We start from the raw sequence: 19,160 nt of genomic DNA, 5'->3' as shown, positions 1-19,160 counted from the left end.
GCAAACTGACATGAAGCTACCGGGCTACCCTGTCGTAATTAACAAGTTGAATACTGCATGCAAACTGATATATGACTCTGATGAGGTTGCTGGAAAACTGTCCGACTTGATCTGAGATTTTAGTCTCTGCCCCCTGCTGCTGCCTCCTGATCTCATCCACTTTCCAGTCGAACGAGCCTAAAAACACGTCACTTGTGAGCAGCAGTTAGTGTTTATGCTGCCCGGCCATAGTTTTGGAGCTACCTTGGTGTTCTCACCACCATCGGGACCCTGATTTATGTTTAACATGCTGAGCTAAGCACAAACTAACATCTTCCGGCTTTATTATGGATTAAACATCACAAATAAATAGTGATTATAATGCAGTAATATGATAAGTATACTGGACTAAATTCCTTTAATGGGGAAAGTTTGCAGAGACACCCATCGGAGAATCTCTCGATCCATTAGTTTACTTCCTGAAGGTTTTCCATCACCTTTACTCACTCTGGAAGCATCTGAACTTGTATCGCTTTTGGATAATCAATGACAGTCAGTCAGTGGCGGTTTTTCCACTGTTTGTCCTCTAACAGCTGATCAGACTTGCACACTGTACAGCACATAAAAATAATAAAGTCTGTTCCGCTGTTGCCTTTTTATGATGTTTTTCCAAAATGTCCCGGTTTGTAGAAAACAGAGACGAACCTGCTGCCAAAGCCTCACATGTTTTTTAAAAGGTCAGGTCGTGGAAAGCCTCGGGCTGTAAGTTGGAAGGTTTTTCCGCATTTCAAAACAAAAGGGGCATGAAGCGAGACTGGTAGCAGTGAAAGAACCTGAGTCCACTCTGAAATGATTGGTTGATAACCATGTTCTCACAGATTAAAGGTTAATGTATGGATATCCAGGTCAGGACTGGTGTTAGAGTCATGATTTCTACTGCAGTGAACAAAAACACTGCACATAAAGAGGAGGAGGAGAAATGAGAACATGGCATGTCGGTTAGGAGGATTTGGGAAGGGATGATGTCTGTGAGATTTGGGTCTAGAGCCTTGAGGGGGGTCATGTGCGTGTATTTGTATTTTGGGGGTGACAGCAAGAGGGAGTTAGCCATCTGTCTGCAGAGAGGAGGAGCCTGTCTGTCCTCATCTGCACTGCACTGCACTGTGCTGTTATTCTGTCCAACTTTTACTCAAACACAGGCTGCAGCTGTTGCCATGGTCCGTCTGTGACTCAGCTTCCCCGAGTTGAGAAAAGAGTGTTTACCTCCAGTTGTTATAAGAAAGGTTAGGAGGACCTCCTGCATCGATGTTACTCAGAGAGGAGCTGAGCCTAGATGTGAGATGACCTTTTTCAGACGGAGAAGTGGAGTTTCTGTGGAGGTTTAAATCGTGGTTAAACTCTGCTGATCCCTCTCAGAGCTCTCATCGACTCTTTGTTCGGGCCCTGTCATCAGTCTAATTACTGTAATTCCCTCCAGTTGGAGAACAAAGAGACCTGATCTGAGGATTAGGTCCATAGACACTGGGCCCTCTGCCTGCATGGATGCTCACTACCTCTTCTGGAAAACACAGTATGTGATAGAGAGGCTGTTCAGACCTGGTGTCAACACGAGTGATCCAGTAACAAGTGGACAGCTCTAAATACTGTTGTGGATGTCCCCAAGATGCATTGAGGACACATTTGAGATCCAATCACTCATAGGCTTATCACATTTGGTTTTACCGTCCATCCTGAGCAATCCGATCACAGTAGGCAGCTTTAAGCCCGTCAATTCACACCTAGCATTAACATTGGTCTTAACCTTTTTTGCTGAATTAACAAGAGGGCCCAAATACTTAGGAATTTGTTGTAGACAGCGTTTTACGAGTTCATAAATGTTCTTATAACGCAACAACTCACAAAATTCAGCTATTTTATAAGGGAGTCTGGAACTTTCTCCACAGGCGTCAAATGACTTGTATGGCATTTAATGCAGAATTTACAAGAGGGCATAAATAATATAGAATTTGCTGTAAATATTTTACAGAGTTTGTTATGTTTCTCTTCTCTCAATAATTCTCAAAAATTGCTTGATTTGTTAAGGGAGTCTGGTGATATTGTGGTTATTAGTTAAATAGTTAGATCACTTGAAAGAGACAATGTGTACTGCTAACATTGTCAGGATTAGAGAGCCGAACATGTAATTGACATTACAGTGAACCACATGGAAATCAGAGTGTGTAATCCATTCTGCCCGTTGTTGTTGTGGCTGCTGAGTAAATGCGATATCCCCAAACTCCCTTAACAAATCATTCACTTTTGTGTGTTGTTGAATTATGAGAACATTTATAAACTTTTGTGAAACTGTCTCTGACAAATTCTTAATTATTTAGGCCTTCTTGTAAATTCGGCAAATGTTATACATGAAGTTCTTTCTTTTTTTTTTGTGCAAAAAACATTTTGTCTGTCTGTTGTCGAGGTATTATATGTGTTTATTTGCAAAGAGAGTGATCAGATCAGAAGCTGTCACGCATGTTATTGCCAGCTATGAATTGAAGGATACCAGGTCTGAACTACTTCAGTATAAACATGTGACTCCAGAGTAGAAAGTCGGAGGACAGGGGGGAATAAAGTTGCATGGGAAAGAATGGAAATGTGCTGAAAACTGACTTACAATGCTGCAGAAAACAAGTTTAATCTTTTGCAAGCTGTAATTATACTGTGTCTAAGTTCTGCTAGTTTGCAATGAAGCCACCAGATGGCAGTAAACTTGTTTTGTCAAATTGATATCTTTAGTAATATTTTATGTTTACATGATTTGGGTTTCCAAAAATTGCACCATGTTCTGGACCAGAGTCCAGGTGATGCGTAAGTGTTGTTATGTTGTCAGCAGGGCTACTCTCACTATACGTTCATTGAGCAGCTCACTCACCCCATGACAAGGAAAGATAATGAGGGAGGGGCCTGACATCTTATATCAATGTTTGGTCTGTGGGTGTTCAGTCGTGGTGCAGCAGTCATGATGCCTTCTATGTTTTTCTAATTGAGTCCCAGATGTGTTTTATTAGATGTTGTGAAGGTTTTACGAGGATGGTGTCATTCAGAAGCTAAGCAGAGGCTGACAAATATAAAAATGTTGTGCTACCCATGATGCTTTGCAGCAAAACATTTTGAATACAGCCATCAGGGTGGGCTTGTCCAATGATTACTCCATTTATTTGTGTTTATCTAGTAAGTAATAGTAATATCTGTGACATGTTAGAAGATTTATAAGGTTTATTTTGTAGAAATGTTATTTTAAAAGTTCATTCAGATGAATTGATTGTTTCATTGTGTCTCCACCAGGTGGCTCTGCTCGGTTTGGACCTCTTATCTGCCTTAGTGACAAGGTTACAGGAGAGATTCAGGGCCCACGTAGGAACAGGTAAGTTTGAAATGTTACTTTTACATATAATTTTGATACCTAAGTACATTTAATATCAGACACTTTAGACTTTCACTAAAGTAATCTTTCAATGGGAAACTTTATCAAAGTAGTATTTCAACACAACACAGTATCTTTACTTTTACTGAAGTATGACTTTTGGGTACTTTATACAACACTGGTAGTTAAAATCTAAATCTACCAAAAATACATATTGTTAGTTACTCGTTCCCTTTTCTCCTGTGAGATCTAAAGGAGTGTAAAGACACTTTTTTTTTTGTGAGGTCAGATATTACATCATCATTCAGTTCACTCCCCTGACAGCTGACCTTGTTCTCTGTGAATTTAAATAACTGTCTTGTCCTGGTTGTGTTTCTTTGTCTCCTCACTATCACCTTGACTGCCGGCCGCTCCCTGTTCTTTCAACCTTTTCACACTTAGTTTAAATAACAATCACTTCATTTACAATTCAGATTCCTCCTCCTAGTCTGACTGCGTTTATGCCTGAAAGTTTGGCCAAGTCCACAAACAAAAAAAGGACATTTCTTCAATTCATTATCATGACAAAGTCTCAACAGTAGGTCTGGGTATTGAGGTTCGATGCTTTTATGGCACCAACCTCACTGCCTCGATACTATCGAATATCAAACTTCAATACCTGAAGAGTTAATCTCATCGGCGTCCGTGAGCCAGTAAGCATGCAGCATGCTTGTTGTGCCAAGATCTAATAGTGCTGCCAGCTGTCTCCAAGCATGCAGGAAAAACACTTACGCCCAGAGACGGGACTCACCACGTGTATGTGTAATTTAATCTTTTGTTAAAATCGATTTCATGAAATTGGTATCAAAGCAAATATTGTTCAGGAACCGGTAGCGAAGTCAAGGTATCTGTTTCCCAGCCGTACTCCGTGCTTCGATATACCGCGCCCATCTTCCCCAGTGTTGTATGAAGAGTCTTTAAGTTTAGAAAGAAAGGAACCTTTTCCATCATGAAAATATATTTTGATTGTTACATCTATCCAGTTATTAATGGTGCTGTAGGTCCAACATGCATCATCCGTCCTCAGGTCAGGGCCTGTTTCCCTGCTGCCTATTAAAGATTTGTTGATACCTTTCGCTGCCTTTCTAAGTTTTATTGTTGGATTTTTTATTTTTTTTTGTTTAAAGGAGCACTACGTAGTTTTGAAGAAGAAATTCAAACTCAGGTTTTTAATATTTACAATATTAATCAGCTAATAATACAAACTCTGAAAATTTGTTTCATTTCATTCATTCAAAAACTACGTAGTGCCCCTTAAATAGATAGAAGTAAATAAATTTAACAAGGAACATTTTGGTAACACGAAGCCTTTCTCCTGTTCGTCATTACTTCCTGCCCACCAGCTATTCTTCAGTTCACTGTGTCGAAGCGATACTTCAGTGTTTCCTCCTGTTCTCCTCCCCTCAGTTCTGCCCAGCCTTATTGATCGATTGGGAGATGCGAAAGACCAAGTGCGAGACCAAGACCAAACACTGCTGCTAAAGATCATGGAACAAGCCACAACCCCGCAGGTAAACACACACACACACACACACATGCTTTTCTGAGAGAGGTCATTTTTTCCGTGAGTCGAGGATTTCAGCAAACAGCTTGAATGAATTCTCAAGACGATTAATGTCGATTTGCTGCCAATATTGTTTTTCTTTTTTTTGTGTTTTCCGTTCTCCTGAAGAAAGCCGAGTAAATCTGCCTCAGTTAGATCTTAGCTCGATAAAGCTCATTACTGAGTGAGCTGCTGCAATTGATCTAAATCTCAAACCCTGTTAGCTGATACCTCACTTTGATGCATCCACAGGGACAGAACAATTAATTAATTTACTTATTGGTACGTTGACAGTGACAAGTTACAGTAGTTCAGGTCACATAAGATAAGATTATTCTTCATTAGTCCCACAACAGGGAAATTTGCAGGTCGTATAACATAGTAAGTGTTGAGCTGCGTTGACGATCTGTTTTCTATTTCCTGTCCTGTAATGTTTGTTATTGCACTAACCCATTACAACAACAATAAAGCGCATGTGCACGTTGTTTTTGTGTGTGTTGTCGCTGCAGTACGTGTGGGACAGAATGCTGGGAGGCTTCAAACATAAGAACAACAGGACCAGAGAAGGAGTGTGCCTTTGTCTCATCGCCACGCTGAGCACGTGAGTCAGACGCCTCCTGTCCATTTCAGAAAAGTGACACAGAAGATACATAAGATAGATCCGGGAGGAGAGATTAGATGAGATTATTTTTGTATGTGTGAGCATTGTGTGATCCTGGACAGGTAGGTGTGTAGAGTAAGGAGTGAGACATCTCTGGCAGAGAGAAGGAAAAACCTGATGTAACAACAATAATGTTTTATTAATGATTTCACAATAAAACTCCAGTTGTTTCGTTCTACAGTATTTTCCAATGTCCTCGTGTCAAATTCTGTGACTATCTGGATAAATAAACTTTTGTTTGACTGGTTAACCTACAAAAATACGTCATTGCACATATTGCACGTGGCCATATTTAGACTTGGATAATATTTGTTTAATAGTTCAGCCCTGGTGTGTGCGCCTGTCTCCTTGTATCTCTCCTCCAGTTGATCTGTTCACTGGACTCATTTGTGTTTTTTCTTCTCTTCCAGATACGGAGCTCAAGGCCTGACCCTCAGTAAAATTGTCCCCCACATATGTAACCTCCTGGGGGACCCCACAAGTCAGGTATGCCCCGTCATGCTTTGATGCTTTGTCCCCATCTCTTTTTTTTTTACCAATGTGGAAGGAAATGTTTGTGTTGTCAGAAATTAAAATGCATTTGGGAATTTATATTACACAGAAGACGGCTGGTACTTGATAATGATAATGAAACTATTGTGATATCTATAGAAAATCTGAAAAAATATAAGCTCCATCAAATTCATCTTTATCCTTTTTTATTGGGATTTTAGTCTCTTTTTTGGGGAAATGAATTACACTCAGAATACCAGTGTAGAGAGGTGAAGAGAGTCTGTAACCATATTTGTACAAAAGAGTACGAAAAGAACAATTTCACTGAATGAGTTATTATGTTTTTATGGTGGCAGCAACCGGCATTAAAGTGAAATTATGAATGAAGCGATGTAATATTTACAGGATATTATTATATGTGTATAATTAACGCAATATCAATATTTAATTTTTGAATATCACAGTTATTGTCAATACTAGTTTATTGCAACACCGCTAACACAGAATAATAACACTAGAATATAAATTAATGATAATCAACAATTATTGTTGACAGTTTTTTCCCCACAGTGTTTCCCTACAGCTCTACTGTCATAAAACATACCGCATAACTTATTGTACAGAATAATTTCTGTATGGACACGAGAAAGGAAAACAAACAAAACAAAAACTGAAAAAACTCAAAACAAGATTGCTCCTGCTATTCTAACAGATGGTAATCTATACAAACAGTATAAATCACTTCTGATAAATGCAAAAAATATAACTGTAAAGGGAAATCTTCCATGGAAACTGCTTTGTGCACAAAAAATAATCATTCACATGATCATCTATTAAAGAAGACTAATATGATTAATCAAAAAGTCCAGTTGAAGACTGTTAATTGATCGTGAAAGTGGTTGTTTAAACAAATCCTGGGAGTCTTGTCAGTCATGCTTTTCTCAGGTGTATCAGGTCAGAGGAAGATTTCCTGTTTAGAGGCTGCAACAGTCCAGACACAGTTCCTCCTCTAGTGGCAGCTTTAAGTAGTGCACTAAAACCTGCTATGTTAGACTGATGCATCAGACCTAATGAATCAAATGATGAAGAATCACAAAATCTGTAAAGCACAGACATCAGTAAGGAACAACATTCATTGAAGCTGTCACTGATGTCACGTGTCGCTGTGGTCCTCAGGTTCGTGACGGGGCTATGAGCTCCCTGGTGGAGATCTACAGACACGTGGGTGAGAGGGTGAGGATGGATCTCAGCAAAAAGGGCCTTCCACAGTCACGGTACGTCAACAGGAAGCTGCCAACCTGTCGCTGTCCGTCTTCTTATTTGTGCCTCCTCCCTCCACCGTCTTCTGTTCTTCCTTCTTTTCTGTTCTGGCATCATTTCGCACTGTCACACACAAATACATAGAGTAGATACAGTAGGTCAAGTGCTGTTGTAGTGCAGAGAGGAGGGTTTTCTCCATGTCCAGACACAAAGAGGTAGCAGGCTACAACGGTGTACTTCTCCCCCTGGTGGCAGAGTTAACACACTGCAGCACTGGTTGATCCGGGGAGATTCACACTCAGTTGCCAGTTTATTAGGTACATTTAATCTCAAACTAATGCCGTCTAAACACCACAGTCCTTCAGTGAATCCTCCCCTCATCAAGATTTTAATGATCAGTCTCTATCTGGACCTGCTTCAGAGAGGTGCTGACTCAACCGATGGATCGTTTTGGAGAAAGTGGTTTGTAGAGCTGTTACATGAAGTTGCGTCATATTAAGAGGTGTTATGTCCAACCTGTTTTTATTAACCAGGGGTAGAGTAAATAATAGAAAGACCTTTTATTTATTTATTTATTTATTTATTTATTTATTTATTATAACAGCAGCACAAACCACATCTTCTTAAATGATCATACAGTTGAATCAAGACTTCTCACAAGGGGTCGTATGATCAGCTTGGATGATTTCTACTTTCTTACTTTAAATGTATATTGTTCCAATTATTGGTTATTGGTCTCTTTGATTTCTAATAATCCGTATCAGCCCTGAAAAAGATCGACCTCTCACGTTATAATCTTCATAAAGGCAGGATTTACTCCAGGACAGTTGTATTAGACTACATCAGTTTCAGCTGCTTTGCTTGAGTATTTTCATGTCCCTGCTGCAGCCTCTACATTTTGGGAGCTAAAATTGGACTTTTTATTTCACAACATGTCTTTGATAACTTCAGTTATTTGTTATTTTGCAGGCTGCATGCTGCATCAGAGCCAAAGTATCACATTTTCATTATTTATCTGCAACTTGATTAAAAAAACACTGATTTTAATAACAAATGCTGAAAAGTTCATCTGTTAATTGGTCAACTGATGTATACAGTATATATTTTCGTGTAAATATTTGTATGATTTGGTTTTTTTAAACTTCAGTTGATTTAATATCAGATATTTTAAGACTTAATATCTTTACTTTTACTCACGAAAGACTTTTCAAGCAGAAAGTTATCCGTAAGTAAAAACTTTCTCAGGGAAGGCTGATGTTACTTCATGCAGGGTTCACACAAAGTCTTGAAAGTTTGGGAAATGCTTTTTTTGTAAGATTTTATTTAGTTTTCTGGATACACAATGTGCACTTCAACATCAACAAAACAAAGACCCACAAACTTAACAACAGAGCGAAGACAAACAGAACAAAAATAACATTCAGTGACGACAACACCGCACATTTATACCACATATCAAACAAATACGCTCAATTCAGCCTCAATATGTCACATCTGCTCACTATCAGTAAAATATGTTAAATATAAATAAACATACACATACATCATATACATCACTTAAAACCATTTTACATTTTACATACACTTTACATTCTGTCCACTCTCTCTTGAGTTTCAATATACTCCTTGAAAAATGCCTAATATTCACCATAATCCAGTAAAATAATGTGATAATATACATTGTTTGCCGTGAGTATAAATGAATCCTGTAAAGAATCTGAAGATTGAATTGAAAGTGCTTGAGCTTGACTCTGAAGCAGCTATACGAACCTTATTTATGCCTTTTTTCTTTCCTTGTATTTCATATATTTGACATAAGCTCCCGACAGACTCTCCAGATGATTTTCCAGCCAATAAATCTGATTTATAGTCGTCTCTCTTGTAATCAGCCCCTGAACAAGCCCTTCGATCAGGCTGCCAGAGTCTCATAGCTCAAGTTTCAACGTGCTGTATTCCTTTTTTTGTTTTCATATCACATGTACAGACTGTTTCCTTTATCTTGTTGTCCTCTTCGTCCTTCTCACACTGGACCTTATGTCTCGCCTCCCTCTCTCTCTCTCTCTGGCCCTGATGCCAGTTCGTCATCCGTGTGGCAGTTTTGGACGCCGTCTATTTTGGTCTTGGCCGTCTCTGCCGCTCAGAGCGGAGGGAGAGCTTCTCACCTCAGAGCTGATGGATGGTGCAGTCAGCAGCTCCGGGCTTCTTATTGACTGTCCGTCGTTATTCTCTCCGCTTCACTTCTCCGACACTTTTTTGCTTTTTATTTAGTTTCCTCTCAGCACATTAATCGTCACTTGTTTGCAGATTTTTATTTTTTTCTTTCTTTCCGTCCGCTTGTACAGGTTGAATGTAATCTTCAGCAAATTTGATGAAGTCCAAAGATCCGGGAACATGATCTCGTCCTCTGGCTCAGGTGAGTTTTGCTCCTGTGTCTCGTTATTTTAACTTGCCTCTGTTTTTTTTTATTGACTTTAACTGTTGAAGTCACCTCTGTGACTTTTTTTCTGTGCAACAATCAACAAAATATATCGAGCATTGCTGTGGATCTCATGTCTTTAGGTTGTCAAAATGTGGCATGTTGCTGCGTAGCTGGCCTCTGATTACTCGCGTCATTGTTGTCGTTGTTGTTGTTGTTTTCCTCGGCAGCCCAGTGGGGAATGAGGATGGGCAGATGCTCTGTGAATATCAGGGCTTTTGTAGTCTCGGTGTTACAGCGTATGAACTGAGGATTGTTTGTGGACGTGGAACAGCTCTGTGGCCGTGGTGCAGAGAGAAACTGAAGGAATATCTTCAGTGTTTTTCAGCCGGCTGTTTCTCTCCTTGTCTTTCCTTCACGCTGCATCCGAGTGTGTTGTCTCCTTTTATACTTTGTTTTCCATATTATCTGAGTGTGTGTGTGTGTGTGTGTGTGTTGCTGTGTGTTGCTGTGTGTGTGGAGGAAGAAGGGGGAAAGCAGGCCAGACGGGCAGCCTGGGGCTAGAGGGGATGAGTTTTCTCCACAGGAGGTGGGCATCCACCGGAGCTTTCAGATGTCCCTCTGTGGAGCCAAAGCAGACTTCCTGAGGCTTCTCTAGAAACTGTACAAACATATCAAAACAAGACAGAAGGGAAAAGACCAGACTTGTCAAAAGTACACACATTCTTTACTCGAGTAGAAGAAAACAGACTCTGGTAAAAGTAGAAGTGCTGATTCAACCTCTTTACTCCAGTAAAAGTAATGGAGTACATGCTCTGACATTTGTGGTCAAAGCTAACTGAAGCTCACGTCATATTAATATAATTCAAAGACTATTAAAGTTAAAGGTAGAATCAGTAGGATTTGTCCCAGCTGTTCCTGAACGCACCACAAAGATAGTTGATTGTTGAGTCTCATTCCCAGGACGTCAAATAGCCACATGTTGGGTTGGTAAAGCGTCCCGAGCAGCAACAAAGTGAGAAAATAAGAAAATCTCTGCAGATACGAGACACTAACACGCCTTTTCTCCCCATTCCAGCCTCCCTCTCTGTCTGTTTACGTCTTCTTACGTCTTTGTTTTGTCTCGCTGTGTATGATGTGCCCTGATAGGTTGAAATCAGTCTTGTGAAGTTGGGGAATAAAAATAATCCTTAATTCCCCTCAGATGCATTAAACTAAAGTAACAAATGAAGTGAAGTCTCAAGTAAAGTAAGTCAGTATCAGTACTTTGGATACATCTTCCTGTATTTGCCCCTTTTATGGGTGTTTTGTGCGTTGTAAGAGTTGCGACCTCTGTGCAGGTGGAATCGCTCTGACACCCACGACTGCTGACTCTGTCCCATTACAGCTGACTCCATCCGCCGTGTGTTTACAGGAACAACAGCTGAGCGAAGGAGAAAACAGTCAGACAGGGTTCAGCATTTCAACATCGGTCTGCAACATCTCCGTCCAGCCAAGACTCCCCAACATTTCACATGTGGAGCTCAGTGCTGTGACAGCTTGATTAATTATGTCATCCTGGAGAGCTTGCTGACCCTCCAGTGTGAGCTGATGGCTCGGCTGTTAAATGAAAAGAATATTAATAATAATAAGCTTTATTTATGTAGCACTTTTCATTCACAAGTGCTTTATAAAAGAAAGTAAAACCAGGAGAGAATTAGAACATAATAAAACAAATATCAAACATTTCCAAAACCTTTAACAAAGAGAAAAGTTTGAAGAAGAGATTTAAAAGAAGTTAAAGACTTGACAGATTCATGGTGTGTGTGCTGTGTGATTGAGAGGGCACATACCAGGTTAATAAATCAGAAATGTATTTCTGCGAGGTCGTTTAAAGTCTTAGAAGTAACCAGTAAAATATCAGGCCATAAAGTTGCTGTCTCACCGCTGCCAGGGCGAGAGCAACAGCAGACATGTTGAACTGAACCAAACAAATGTCACTTCTCTCGTCTATTATTGTTATAAAAAGACTATTTCTGTCTGCGTCTTATTTTAGCATCTTATTTTGATCCGACAATAAACTGTACGACTGTTTCAAGGTCACCCCACATGAAGTGCTCCTCAGTCTGTACAGACAGTTGTGTGATGTCCTCGGCGCTGCACCACAACCCTGATAGTTATAATAATAATAAACTTTCATGCAGCCCAAAGCTCTTTACAGTGAAAAAGCATTAAAAAAGATATCACCTTCAGTCGAAAGTTCATTTGGAAAGTTAAGATGAATATGCAAACATGACTCACTGTAGCAGTTATTAGCTGGTCGAGCATCGTATTCATCACAATCAGCTTCTTGGCTCCTCACAGACTCGACTCTTCTCTTTCACGGCTGCACTGAAATTGACTTTGTGGCTGCAGATGACGACTCATTTGAATTCAAATCCATTTGCCTCGGAGCTGAGAAGAATGTCTGGTGTTCATGTGGACAGAGGACGAGCTGAGCTGTGAAACAAGCCTTCAGCTTTAGTTTGACAGTTGTGCTAACGGCTGCAAAATAAAGTCACTTTCCATCCTTCTTCTGCACACTGGTTTTACGGCTAAATATATGTGGATGTTTACTTTATATTCACATGCTATCACAGGGTTTTACCCAGACTTAGTCTCTGAAAACAAAGCTTTTTCCTCTACATTTTATCCTTTTGTACTCACGTAAACAACATGTCAGGTCACTGAAAATGGAGCTTTTGGAAACTTTGATGCAGACACGCATGTTTATCAGTGTTTTATTGTATCGTGTATGAGTTTGTACATTGATGGAATGGATGTTATTGATTATATTTAGAAAGACATAAACAGACATTGATAATACAAAAATGGACAAAACTGGCTGTTAACAAATTATCCAAGAAGATTCTGTGAAGAGCGGTCATGTCTCTGCCTTGTCCGTAGTATTTTCTGTGAAAATAATGAACCAACCACAGAGAAAACCTCCTGTTTACAAAATCATGCGCATGCCCAGTGTACGTAGATTTTTGTAAATGGTGCTATAACGCTCGTCTGGATGGAGATTTTCAGAGTTTCCAAAAATATGTATGTTTAGACCAAAGTAATCTGCAAAAAATAAAACAATGAAAGGGTAGGAGTGCTTCCAGGACTCAAATTCAGTGTGTTAGAGGTGCTCTTTGGATAGAGATACATGCAGACTTGAAAATGACAAGAGAACTCGTGTTTAGGTGTCGAAACGCTTCTTTAAAAAAAATATGCAATTTCACTTCATTTTGGACCAATATTATTACCGTATCTTTGTACAAAAAGTTTGAAAAGCAGCAGCATTTTTCTGGCATTTTTTGTACCAAACAAAACCGGCTATTTTTGACAGGAAGTCGGACAATCTCCATCTGTGAGCGTGGCGACAAAAACAGGTATTTAAAGCCAAACCATGATGCTTTACTAACCCTGACAAAGTGTTTTTTGTGCCTAAACCTCAGAAAGTTGCAACAAACATACTTGGCTGACATTTATTCTGGCGATTAATTTGAGTATTTGAATCCCTCGATTGAAATTTTTTAGATCCACTGAGGACTAACTACAAACATTCGAACTTGGAAAAGTCATTTAGTTTATTTTGTTGCTCTTCACAATGATTTGACGTTCATCCCGCTAAGGGTGGTGCCTGAAACAGCTTTAGTACCTTATAATCGGAAGGAAACCCTGCCATCAGGAAAAACCTGCATTTGCAAGAGGCTTTAATCATGAAGACGACAAAATTCCCCAATTCTGTCTCGTCTTGTCTTCGTACTTGCGATGTATGTGATCTACTTATGAGAGCGATGGAGGCAGAGGGGGCGGCTTTGCTCTGCTGTGGCGCTGTCACCCAGGGAAGGGAGGGGAGGGGAGGGGAGGGAGAGAGATTGTAGGGGGATAGGAAGAAGAGTCGAGGGATGGAGAGCAAAACAAAGCAGCCATTGCTGTAGCACGACTGGGAGGTAAACAGTGGGCGAGAGATATAGGGCAGAGGCTATAGAGAGAGAGAGAGAGAGAGCTGAGCGATCAGCTGTGCAGCAGCATTCCTCTCTGGCTTCACTGCTGAGGGCGTCTTTGCACCATGACAGCTGGAGAAGGTAAGACTGGAAATAGACAGAGCTTTCTCTTTGCTAAGGTCACACCACACATGTATGATACAGAGCTGAGTCACACATAGATTATCCGTCTCTCCAGCGGCCGTGTGTTTGTTGGACGAGGAGAAAAAACTGCAGTTTGAGCTCTCTTATGTAATCTTTGTTTCTGTTTTTCTGCTGCACGCCCTGTTCTCATTCATATCTCCAGTCAGAGGAGACTCTCCCCAGTGAATTCGCTGAATAGTGTTGTTGTATTTTTTCTGCTGTGTCGCAGCAGCAGACTTTCTGGATTTCACGCATCTTGTTTGTCTCCGCTGTGGAAACAGTCTCAGCGCCTTGAGCGACAGCTTGCCTAAAGCATCCCAACACTTGTGTCATCTCGGTCCAGCTCAGGCCAACGTGACGGGAGCTGAGAGAGTAACTGTCGATATCTAAACTGTTACAAATTTGCATAATTTGTTATGTAATCCAATAACCCTCCTTCATTTATGTCATCTGTTTGATTTCAGATTACTTTTTCGTTCAGTTGTACTGGAATATTTTTGCCTTCTACTGCCTCGATCGTAATTAGCTTTGAATTTTGATCAATTTTGATGTAAGTTATCTTACCAGTTACCTGTTTCAGAGATCTTTTAATGATTTCTCACGCTCCATGTTCCACATTCAGGTCGTAACTTAGAAAAAATGCTTTTAATTTTATTGCCTCCGACTCCTGGAACAACACACAGCACGTAATTAAAACCAATTCTCTTTCACCCTTCAGCCATTTTAGGAACTTCTAAAGGAGCTGAACTAAACTGATGACATTGCCAGACATCCTTTATTGATTAGCTTGTAAAGATGCTCTGGACAGTTTATGAAACTGAACTTTGTAACAAACTGAATTTCTATCTTTTGTTTTGTACAGTTGAAACCTTGAAAGCTGGAGTTTTTTTATTGAACTGTGGAATCTTTATTTTTGGTGAATATTATTTAAACTTGCCAAATCCTGACCTGCAAAAACCAGGATAAAGTCAAGCTGTCTTTGTAAAATGCCCCTATCTTTGTCAAGGTCTGCCAATGATCTGTTGATCTTCACAAATCCAGATGCAAGTCTAAAAATAGCAAAGCCATCAGTGCTGAATCCAAATCTTGGATTTGGAGAATTGTGACACCCATCATTTCATTTAATGGTAGAAATATCTGCCAAGTTATGTCTTCTTCTTTCCCTAAAACTGCTTCTGAGTAAGTAAACAAGCTTTGTCTATTTGTTTATGAACTTGTGGAGCAGGTGTAATGAGATTACTTTCAGTGCATATGTTTGCAGAAAAACAAAAAAGATATAGTCTCCCTGCCTCTACGACAGTAAACTGAATATCTTTGGGTTGTGGACAAAACAAGACGTTTGAGGACGTCGTCTTTGACTCGACCAAACCACTAATCTATTAATCAGGAACTAATCAACAGATTAATCCATGAAATAATCATTAGTTTCAGCCCTATCCTCCACAAGTGGACAGTCACAGCTCTGTGTGCAGTGTAAAGACAAAAGATCTCACATGCTCATCATTGAATTGTTTGTAGCATTAGTTAGAGACAGTCGGCTCTGAAACGTCCGCCTTAAATAACAGACATGATGACTTTGACTGACCTCTTCTTTAAGTGTTGTCAGGTTGTCTGTGGGTCTGTCTGACATTCAGAGCAGATCAATGCATAATGCAGAGTGAAGCCTCAAATAGAGTCAGTATTTATAACCTCAGAGAAGACTGTCGGCCTGCAGCCTCGTCTGAAAACAGGGAACGCGTAGATTGTCGCAACTACGCTACATCAGCCAACGGGTTCTCGGTTTCTTCAGCACCATCACTGAACGCCTTTGTAGCCAGCTTAATCCCTGTGGGTTTGTGTGTGTGTGTGTGTGTGTGTGTGTGTGTGAGCTGCCTTCAGCATCCTCCTTTCCAGTGCTTTGCTGTAAAACTGCGGACACTGCGAGTCTGTTTTTTCCCCCAGCGTTCTGCTGTGATGAGCAGTAAACTGAGAGCAGGGTCACCTTCAGTCCTGTCATGTCACTCACTGGTTAATATTTCACAATTAAGTGAAAATCCTGCTGAACTGACTCAAACAGGAACTGTGTAGGTTTTTAACCAGTATTATATCACTACAATGTTTACAATGGTAAACTTCTCTACATTGTGTCTGCACTCACAGCCCCCTCCTCTAAATGATGCAAAACACGTCATCTGGAGGATTTTAAGGCTGTTGTACCGACAACAGATTGTTGATCATCATATTTGCATGTGTGCATCCTCGGACACAGAGAGTATAGAGAGAAAGAGAGAGAGGCCGTGCTCTCAATATCAGTTATTTACATTTTATGTTGGCAAAGCAAAAAAAAACAATAACGACACCTAGGTATGATACACATGTACCACATTTTACTCTAAAACTGTTTAGGGGGCTTAGGGGGCACTAACGAGCCATTTTACCCTGACTATTGCCACCAACCTACAACACTGACATTTTCACCACATGTGGCGCCTGTGCAAAGTATCATGAGTTTCTTTGCACTGTTAGCCCCTCAACAATGCAAGTTGTTTCAGGGAAAGAAAGAAAGAAAGAAAAAAACAAATTCAGAAAGATTTTCTGATTTTAAAAAAATATACAAATGCAGTCTCTTACTCTTGGATCGAGTGAGACGTTTCTCCAAACACCAATCATACTGTCTAAACTGGGTAGCGCTCATCAACTATACACCAAAATTCAGTTACAGCACTGTTTATTTTGAACATGAAGTTGTCGCAATATCATTTGTGTATTGTAAAAACCTTCATTGTCTATTTCTAACGTACGATATTTTAGTTACTGTTAAGCTGTAACTAGGGATGTGACGATTAAGATTTTGTAGCGTATCGTGATAAAAAACACACAATAAGTTGATTGTGGTGAATTTTCATAGTGAATCGAGATAATTCTCACATGAATGACTTGAAAAAGTCGTCTAACCTGAAACCGTGGCTGAAGGCTCGTCTTGCACGTTGTATCCCGCTCAAAAACAAGTTAAACCAGATGTGTGTAAATACTATGGAGAAAATAACACAGGGAGATGATTATTCAACCTATATTTGTTGTAATGTAATCATTTTCTAACAATCACAATTTTATTTTTTATTTTAGAGTTTTATTTGGATGATTATCGGGATAATATTGTGAATTGCACTTATGTTGGACAGTATAATCTTGAGATTAAATGTATTATATCGGTACATGCGTAGCTGTACTACGAAGTTGTTTGTTACCAGCTGGCGGCATTACTGCTTCCTGTTTCAAAAGGGACTCGAGCCAAAACCAAGCGCAGCCTTTTTCTCTGTTTTCTCTGCTCATGTTGCACCAATCTCAATCATATTTGCATCTATCTGCTGCATTAACAGGCCATTTTTCCAGCACTGAATTCCTTCTTTAACTGTAATTTTAACTTTCTTGCACCAGCTCCAACCACTTCACCAAATGCATAGCACAAATGATAACAATCTCTTTTTTCGGACCCTTTCCGTCACGTTTGGATCCGTCGTCTGTCACAGAAAATCTATCATGATTTAGAGCTGCGAAGGTGAAAATGAGCTCCCAGGATTATTAGACTTTCAGAAGCTAATTCATGCGTCAGCGAGGCCTGCGAGTCTGCTGGATTTGGGATGACACAAGTAGGTGAATGAGTTGTGTGTGTGTGCATGCAAGTGTGTGTCTACGTGTGTGTGTGTGTTGCACCGTGTGGGAAGTAGTTAAAATCAGTGGGTGAGCCGGAGAAAGGAGGGCTGGATGCTGAAGAAGGGATGTGTTTTCCTTTGATCATCATCATCACACACACACACATATACACACGTATAGAGTGAATGCTCTGCTTTGCAAAGAGATTAGCATATTATTTTTTGTGTGTGTGGGTGTGTGCGTGCGTTAGCTGCAGCCTGTGTGTCAGTGTGGAGGAGGCTCTGGATTTAAAGCACTGAAGGAAGAGCGTTTCTTTATTTGGTATCTGTTAGCTGTTTGTTTTGTTTGTGATGCAGTCTGATTTTATTTTTTAAGAGTGAACGCTTTGGGGAAAAACAGGGTTCAAATAGATATTTTCACTGTTTTCTCACTGTTATCAGTACGTGTTCGGGACTGATGTATGTGTTTGCTTCAGAGCCAATACAGATCCTGATTCGTCATCACGGAGACCGAGATTTGCAGTAAAAATAAAAATGTTGGTCTCAAGTGAGGGAATGTAACAGAAGAATTTCCTTGAGTACAATGTCTACATTTCCATTTTCTGCTTTTTTATACTTCCATTCCTCAATTTTTAATAATTTGACTTACTAGTTGATTTGCAGTTTCATATTATTGAGTGCTGATAAGCTATAACTTGTCACGTGCAACCAATCAGATTGTGTTGTGGGCAAGACATTTTAGACGGCAAACGGCAAATAAATGCCACAGGTTCCCTTTTTCTCAATTTAAATTTTTCAATTCCTGTCAACCTCTCTCCATTTTGTCTCCTGGTTTGTTTGCCTCTCGCCTCTGTTCACTTCCACATCCACACATGACGTAGCAACGTAGCCTACACTGCACCATCCACTGACGAAAATAACACTACATGGCCTAGCTCATTTGCTTAAAACAGTTTATGGAAACATTTCTGAAGATCCTCCTGGCTTGATTTAGATATATCTAACCTTTATTTAACCAGAGAGTCACATTGAGATTAAAAGTTGGATATAGCCAAGACGGGGTCAAATAGCTCCGTAAACTAAAGACATTCATGCGACCCAAGATTATGACTGCTTTGGAAAGTATAAACCTCTGGCTGAAGTAAGCAGTAAATTATAAAATAATCATGTAAAGTAATAGTAGTTGTAGTTGTAGTAGTAGTAAAGTGCAAGTTGAGAGAGCTGGTGAACGTGAGTGTGTTCAGGATGGTTTAAAGAGCCAGAGAGAGGGAGAGAGACGAGTATAAACGGTGTCCAGCCTACTGAATGATGTGATTGTCTTCCTTCTGCTCTCTGCCAAGTGAAAGGGGAAAACAAGCCCCCGGTCAGAGAGAGTCTGACGATTAAAGGGAGTCTTTGAGGGCTGTAGCAGCGGTCCTCTCTGCCAGGACGCAGGCCGGGGTTATCTGTACCAACTGCACTCAATAAACCAAACCCAGGGACTGAGAGACGGTCTCAGCAGGCTACATGTCCAAAATCTGCTTTTCTTTTCTCTTTTATTTTTAGCTGTCTTTCTGTCCAGCTGTCAAAGCTTTTTAAAGGAACCATAATAAGATG

At 40.1% G+C, this 19,160-nt stretch overlaps 1 protein-coding gene across 1 annotated transcript in view; it reads left to right on the top strand.

Moving 5' to 3' along the window:
• clasp1a (cytoplasmic linker associated protein 1a) overlaps positions 1-19,160 on the top strand; it is an 89,785-nt gene that overhangs the window by 30,766 nt on the left and 39,859 nt on the right. Inside the window, exons 3-8 of the mRNA XM_084363029.1 lie at positions 3,304-3,382; positions 4,829-4,932; positions 5,474-5,565; positions 6,036-6,111; positions 7,294-7,391; positions 9,720-9,790. Coding sequence (XP_084219155.1) covers positions 3,304-3,382; positions 4,829-4,932; positions 5,474-5,565; positions 6,036-6,111; positions 7,294-7,391; positions 9,720-9,790 — 520 coding nt within the window. The remainder of the gene's footprint in view (positions 1-3,303; positions 3,383-4,828; positions 4,933-5,473; positions 5,566-6,035; positions 6,112-7,293; positions 7,392-9,719; positions 9,791-19,160) is intronic.

Source organism: Pagrus pagrus (assembly GCF_965226575.1).
Source record: "Pagrus pagrus genome assembly, chromosome: 9".
NCBI lineage: Eukaryota > Metazoa > Chordata > Actinopteri > Spariformes > Sparidae > Pagrus > Pagrus pagrus.
This window is presented reverse-complemented; position numbering and strand designations above follow the sequence as displayed.